Source organism: Macrobrachium nipponense, chromosome 2 (genome assembly GCF_015104395.2).
Source record: "Macrobrachium nipponense isolate FS-2020 chromosome 2, ASM1510439v2, whole genome shotgun sequence".
In the NCBI taxonomy this organism is placed as follows: domain Eukaryota; kingdom Metazoa; phylum Arthropoda; class Malacostraca; order Decapoda; family Palaemonidae; genus Macrobrachium; species Macrobrachium nipponense.
In genome coordinates, this window is record NC_087201.1 from 117237679 (window position 1) to 117244792 (window position 7114).

At 43.2% G+C, this 7114-nt stretch overlaps 1 protein-coding gene across 1 annotated transcript in view; it reads right to left on the reverse strand.

Moving 5' to 3' along the window:
* The window catches only part of LOC135221283 (chromatin complexes subunit BAP18-like), a 49020-nt gene extending 44221 nt beyond the window's left edge, over positions 1–4799 (reverse strand). The window contains exon 1 of the mRNA XM_064259095.1: positions 4583–4799. Within this exon, the coding sequence (XP_064115165.1) occupies positions 4583–4600 (18 nt within the window). The 5' untranslated portion in view covers positions 4601–4799. The remainder of the gene's footprint in view (positions 1–4582) is intronic.
* Positions 4800–7114: the final 2315 nt, after the last annotated feature.

Consider the following 7114-nt stretch of genomic DNA (forward strand, 5'->3'; position numbering starts at 1 on the left):
TCACGTCCCCGGGTAGCCAGCTGTTCGCCGCGAGAGTGAGAGCTGGTCTGGTGAGAGTCGCATAAGCGGCTGTCACCAGTCCTTCCGCCCCGTGCCGTGAACCTGACGCTGAGCGGACTCAGAGGTCTGGTTCCTGGCTGCACGGTCGCTGTAGGCGACCGTACACTCGGTAACCGCCCGCGAACGAGAGGCCGAGACGGACCCTGATGCAGTGGCAGAACCACTGACACCAGGCGAGGAAGTACCGGTGTTAGCCGGTACCCCTCTGGTCCCCGTAGTCGTCTTCCTTGCGGAAGAAAGAGACGGGCCCCGCTCCCGAAGGAGCAGGAGGACCAGCGGAAGGAACCCTCCCGTCCCACCGAGGTGAGACGGGTCCCGAGAAGCTCCCGAGGGAGACTTCTTAGGAGGGAGGAGGCAATTCTTCTTCCTCGGCTGTGAAGCCTTAGAAGTCGAAGGGGAAGAGGCGGCAGCCGACGACGATGAAGAAGATGAAGACGACGACGACGACACCTTCCTCCTCTTCTCGTCAGCTTCCTCAGGACAGACGTAAGATCTGCTATCCAGGGCGGAGCCGGGGCTGCTGTAGCCGAAGCCACAGGGCCCGGACGCACCTGTACAGACAGACCAAAGTCTGGGGTAGTACCACCACGAACAGGGACGCCATCAGCAGGTATGGGCATCTCAGGAACAGCAGGCACAGCCAGCACAGCAATCGGTAGGGACAGCCAGCGCAGCAACGGCAGGGACAGCCAGCGCAGCAACGACAGGGACAGCCAGCGCAGCAACTGCATGGACAGTCAGCCCAGAATCGGCAGGTACGGCAGGCAGCACCGGCAACACAGGAAGTGGAGCAGCAGCCAGCAACATCCTGGTACTGGCGGCAGGTCCAGGGGCGAGCTCTAGGGCAGCGGAGTGTGGTCGCTGCAGCGCGGCAACCACGAGCGGCGGCGGCACGCCCCCCTCTCGGTACGGCGAACGGCACTTCACAGCGGCTGTAGGCAAGACTGTACCACGTGAGGCGAGTACACCAGGTGAGGAGGGACGTCGTCACCTGGTTGCGTGGTCACCACTCCATGGGTGACCGCAGTAGGCCCAGACATAGAACCGCAGCCCCTGGACACTAGCACGCCCTGCAAATGGAAGGACGCCCATACCTCACCAAGGTCCACCCTCGTGGCAGTAGCACCTGCGGAAATAACAGTAATAGCGATTAGTGGGGGGGGAAGTCCCCTCGCGCGGGGGGATGAGCCCTCTCCGAACGAGTGGAAGACCCCTAACTACAATTGTACATCGGGCCCCCACCGAGCGCCCTCCCCCGCGCTCGACGGATCGGGCGAGGAGAAGAACGCCGATAACCTCCTCCCCCCCCCCAAGGGGAAGGGCCACTGTGGGAGCTGAGCGGGGGGGGGTTCTCGTTCCCCACCCCCGCACAGCACCCATGTACCCAACAACAATATAAGAGCCCGAGAGCAATCGTGCCATCGGCCCGAATGCAAGGGCATAAGGATCAATTCCCTGACTGAGCGGAACTTGAACCAAATAAATATTGATGCAATCAATAACAAGGGATAAAATGAAAATGCATCTTGCATACGATTCACTTCACAATGAATAAGGGCTCGGATCGAGCGCATTTGCGCCCTAGGTACCGAGCGCAAGGGTGAAAGGATCAATTCCTTACCTTTATGGATCAAGGTTTCTGGAAACCTTGATCCATAATGAATTGATGCAATCAAAAATATATGAAAATGAAACTGCGCTTGCGATTTCACTTCATACAAATAAAAAGGGGAAGGATCAATTCCCGGGAATAGCAGAAACATTGATCCCAGTAAACAATGCAATCTCAATAAAAAAATGAAAAAGAACTGCACTTGCGATTTCACTTCATTCAAAATAAAAGGGGGAAGGATCAATTTCCGGGTTTAAGCTCGGAAACTGATCCAAAATGAGTATTGCTACAATCAAAATAATATATGAAAATGAAAAAGAATACTGTACTTGCGATTCCACTTCCATACTAATAAGTTTCCGTTGCGAGCGCATTCGTTCGGCAACGGGCATACAAAAAAATATAAATGAAAAGAGCACTTACTTACGATTTTCATCTACACATTTCCAACCCAATCTACGCTCGGAGCGAGTGCTCCCGACCCCTCGGCCACCGCCACCGAGCATACACAATACGAGGATCATTCTGGGAAAATGAATTCCCGCACTTACGCCCTTCAGTCCCGGCACCCGGGTAATCGGAGGGCGTGGTGACACCAAGATCCTTAATTCACAAAGAATTCAATGAAATATTGTACTTACAATTCAGTTTCACTAGATAATTAGAAAAAGAAAAAATACAATCATGCGAAAGCAAACGACGATGAAGCGGGCAGAGAGCGATGATACACGTCCACACGCCAGCAGGCCGAAAGCAAAAGTGATTTGTTTACCTCCCAGTCGCGCGCGCGCGCCTGTCGGACAAGCAGTTAACTACCGCCGAACCCCTTGTTCGAAAGCTTACGACCTATCCAGCTGCCGCTAGTACCTTCCTATTGTAAAAGGACCGAAGGTTTGTATGCCGTGTCGGAACAACTTTAATGTTTTGCATGCTAAGAATGGCAAAATCATCGTTGCCACATTAGTGGAGGCTTCACACATACGCCGTTTCATTTCTAGTTGTCATAGTAATGCAATAATGATAAAATTACTTTAATATTTATGTATATATACTTCCAATACATAGCCTAATTTCACCAATTTCAACGTTTTGTGTGTAGTCTTATACCCAGTTTGGAGGGTCAACACATACCGAATGGCAACAGAGAGAGAGAGAGAGAGAGAGAGAGAGAGAGAGAGAGGAAGGTGAAGGAACGAAGAAGAAAAGGGGTGGCGGTGGAGGGGGGGGGAGAGGGTAGGTGATGCTTATACGCGTGTTCGTATCCATTTCTGCATAATGGAGTTTTTTGTCTCTTGGTACAAGGACAAGTGTCGTTATTCTTTACGATTATGATTTCACGATACCCTTATAAATTACGGCACTGGGTGTAATGCACTATAGCAAAATCTCGTTCTGATACGAGTGTTCGTTACAGAAATAGGTATTGCCCAAAAACGTGCTTGCACTGTCTCTGAAACCCATAGTAGGTATGCTGCTTAGTTGTCACTCAAGTTTTTTGTAATCAAGTATTTTTTACAAGCTAGCTATTAAATAAATTTGTATTTTTCTCAATCAAAACATATTCCCCTCAATGCCTACTTTCCTCTTTTAACGACTTTCTGGTCATTGCAAATTCAGCCCCATAATTTCTTATGGTGCGAAAACAGAGGCGCAGGGACCAAAAACGATTGCGTCACACTACGGCGATAATCCGGCACTAAAACATCTTCATAGGCTATATCCAAAAAGTAAATAATAAAGATATATATGCGCATTACAATTATACCAATTACATGAAAAGCTGATAATCTGCATGAAAAACTGGTAAACTGTTCTGCAAGAAAGTTGAGTAAAGCAATTATTTACAATAGGTACGAAAGTCAAGATGTCGTGACGTCATAATACAGGACTTAAAAGAACGTTCTAATTCCAAAAAATAATCACTTAAATTTGAGTCAGAATCCAGTTGTTGTGATAAAAGTGCCCCAGCGTCTGTGGGTACAACTGGTGTGAGGATTTATCACAGGAAATGGTTAGTTTATTGACACAAGCGACTCCGTAAACACTGAGATGGCATCAATCTTCTAAATACCTCGAGTTGTATGTAAAAATGTTGAACGCGTTTTGGTGAGATTTGCACTACATTTGAGACCGTTTTAAGTACCCTCTGTTTAAATCTTAAAATTTGGCCTTAATTTCTAACTTTGGAGAAAATATTTACTTCGAAAGGAGAGTAGAGGTCTTTAGCTCCGTTTCTCACCAACAAGAAGTCGCGACTGATGCCCATCTCCGATGTCAGGACACGTTATAATGTACTTTTTTTGGGATTGTCCAAGCTGATCGAACATGGTCCACTCTGGACCCTACAGTTTTTTACCCTATTTATTCGGACGACTGTAATTAACGCCCCAGGGGCCAGTACTAAACACGGCGAAATACATTGGACGGCCCCCAATCCCTAGTGGATGTCGTATCAGCGGTTACGTTCCTTGCAGTCCGTGCGGACTGCTTCTGTAGAAATACCCGTTTTGGTGGTGTGGGCACTGTGTTGACCACCTTTTCATTACCCTCTGTTTAAATCTTAAAATATGGCCTTAATTTCTAACTTTAGAGAAAATACTGACTTCGAAAGGTGTAGAGGTCTTTAGCTCCTTCTCTCACCAACAACAATGATGACCATCTCCGGTGTCAGGACGCGTTAAAAGTACTTTTTCCGAGGGTGGCCTAGCCGTTGTAGTCGGTGAGTTGGCCAGTCAACGCGGTGTTTTACCCTAGGCTAGTTACCTAGACCTAGCATACATTCCCACTAGCTTAGCCTACTACCTAGTACCTAGCCTATTACTAGCTACTAGTATAGCTAGCTACTATTTCGAGTGTCACCCAAGCAACGACAGCCTACCCTTGACTCTATCAGTTAACATAAAAACTTACCTTACTGGCAGAATTCATGTTTAAAACATATATATATGCTATATTGGCCTGCTGAGAAAGAAGCTCGAAAATGTCTTTAGACGGAATTCGGCGCCAATTGTACTAGGTAGGTATACTATAAATATAATTGCAAGTGCTAATGTTTGTACAGGCGAAAGTAACCGAAAACCAAAACAACATCATAGGACACATAGTCATGCCAAGTAGATGAACATTTGAAATCACATGACATAATTTACACAACTGTGAAGTCATTTTAGAATAGAAAAGCTAATAAACTCTCGTCTGCTATTAGCTTAGAATATTCACAAATCAGTTAAATAATTGTTAGTGAGGAGTGAAAAAAATTCCAGAATGTTGCTATATAACAACTATGCTTAACAATGGAAAAATCTTTGCCAAGACTCTCTTTTGCCAGATATTTTCTTTCATTTCTTCCCTGCTATTAATTTTAGTACTGACGATTATCCTTGTATTTTGTGATATTTCTCCGTTCACATTCCCCCTTTCTCTCTTACTCGTTATTTTTTTAAAACTAACATTACTATAGTAGTTGCATATCTTTCCAAGCATGCTTTGAAGATAAAAAAAATAATAGTCTAAACTATCTCTTCAAATTCCTAACTACCAGTAAAAAAAAATCAGGATGGGTGTGGCCAGGAATGGCTACTAACTGAGGTGGAAGCTACAACTATATAGAGACTGTGAGTAGTACCTATGAACAACAGGTGTCTCTAGAAGAGTTAAAATATTGTATAGCTTCATGTGATTATGTCATGAATCTGTTAGAATTTAAGATAATACCAAACTAAGTACAATTAACAGAGAGGTAGTCCAACTACAAGAAACAGGATATTAAATAAATATTGGTACGTTTAACATTTTACTCCAACACAGTGTACAATTATTACTGTGGGTTAACAGCATCCAAAATGAAAATATATGGTTATTCTGAAAAAAAAAATATATGAAAGCTTCAATAGGAGGAAAGGACGAATGGAAAAAAATAAATAATCTGACTGAATATAAATGATAACTCGGTTTTCATTAGTTCTGTATTATAAACGATTTTGGCTAAGGGCAAACATATATAACAGGGTCAATTATGTCTTCAGACAGAATTTTCTTCAAAAAAATGAGAAAATAAGACTAAAGCAACATAGTTTGCGTTGGGCATAATGGCTCTTTCACAGTTTCATCTAAAGCTCTTAATTGATCGTCTCGTTTATTTTCTGTCTCAGTCTTGCTCTCCAGCTCCCTATTTTCAGTGCTTGGCTTTAGAACCAAAATATTATGAGTCATTCAAAATTTTTAGGATAAGACGAGTGTATACAGGTGCCAGTTCTCTAGACTATCCATATTTTTAAACATGTAGTACAGTGATGATCAGCATTATCAACAGTAGTAATAACGAGGGGGTAGATTCGTGATTGCACGAGGTACCGTTTAAAATGATATTCAAAATGTATCAGTGATGTAAACCGCAACCAATAGTTTCATTCCATTAAAGTAAATCTTTTTGTGATCATCTTTCGGATTTAACAATTGACTTTCAAACAAAATGAATTCTTCACCCAATTGTTTTAACATGTGGTAATGTGGCTTTTGAACAGCTCTCTCTCTCTCTCTCTCTCTCTCTCTCTCTCTCTCTCTCTCTCTCTCTCTCTCTCTCTCTCCTCTCGTAAGTAGCCATCTTGCTTGGTGAGACGTACCCGCGTGAACTCAGATTAATCAACAGATATCACAAGTTTAACATACGACTAGAATTTGAGAAATATCTAGAAGTGTTCGTGAACTATCGGTGATAAGATTAGAGTGAAAATAGTAGGATAAAGCGTCTTCTAAGTTAGTTTATCAAGTGTAATACTATAAATCAGAACAAGATGGCAGTAAGTTCCAACTGCGGGAAGAGGTGGCGTAATTTGGCGTGTTTAGCAGATTCGCAATACGATGAGGTAGCAGGAAGGGAACTGGCATTTCTCATCTATGAAATCAGCAACAGTCCTAACCAAAAAGATACAAAAGCATTCATAGATATATTAGAAGGATATAATCCTTCAAACTGGAACAAATCTAATGAAAACATCTTGAAAATAATTGAAGAAGTTCCAAATAAAATCCAAGTGGTCAAGAGACTCATAAAGAAAATATACATAAACCAACATATACCGACAAAGAAAATGAATAAGGTGATCTTGTGAATATCTAATTGATGCATTAGGAAAAAAAGAATGCCAAAAGCATGCAAACTGTGTAAGGTTTGGTATAGCATAGTCAATCCACAAAACAAAACCTAATCAGAAAATGTGCTGCATGCAACATTCCGACCCATCCACAGTGTGCTGAGGTAATACAAGATTTGAGAAAAGATACAAGAATTTTTTGTTCAACATGTCTATCATGGATAGACAATGTTATTAAATCAGATTGAATGTACAAATAGTTGAGGATGAAGAAGAAGAGGAAGAGGAAGAAGAAGAAGAAAAAGAAGAAGAGGAAAACGGAAGAGAAGTAAACAAAAATGAAATGACA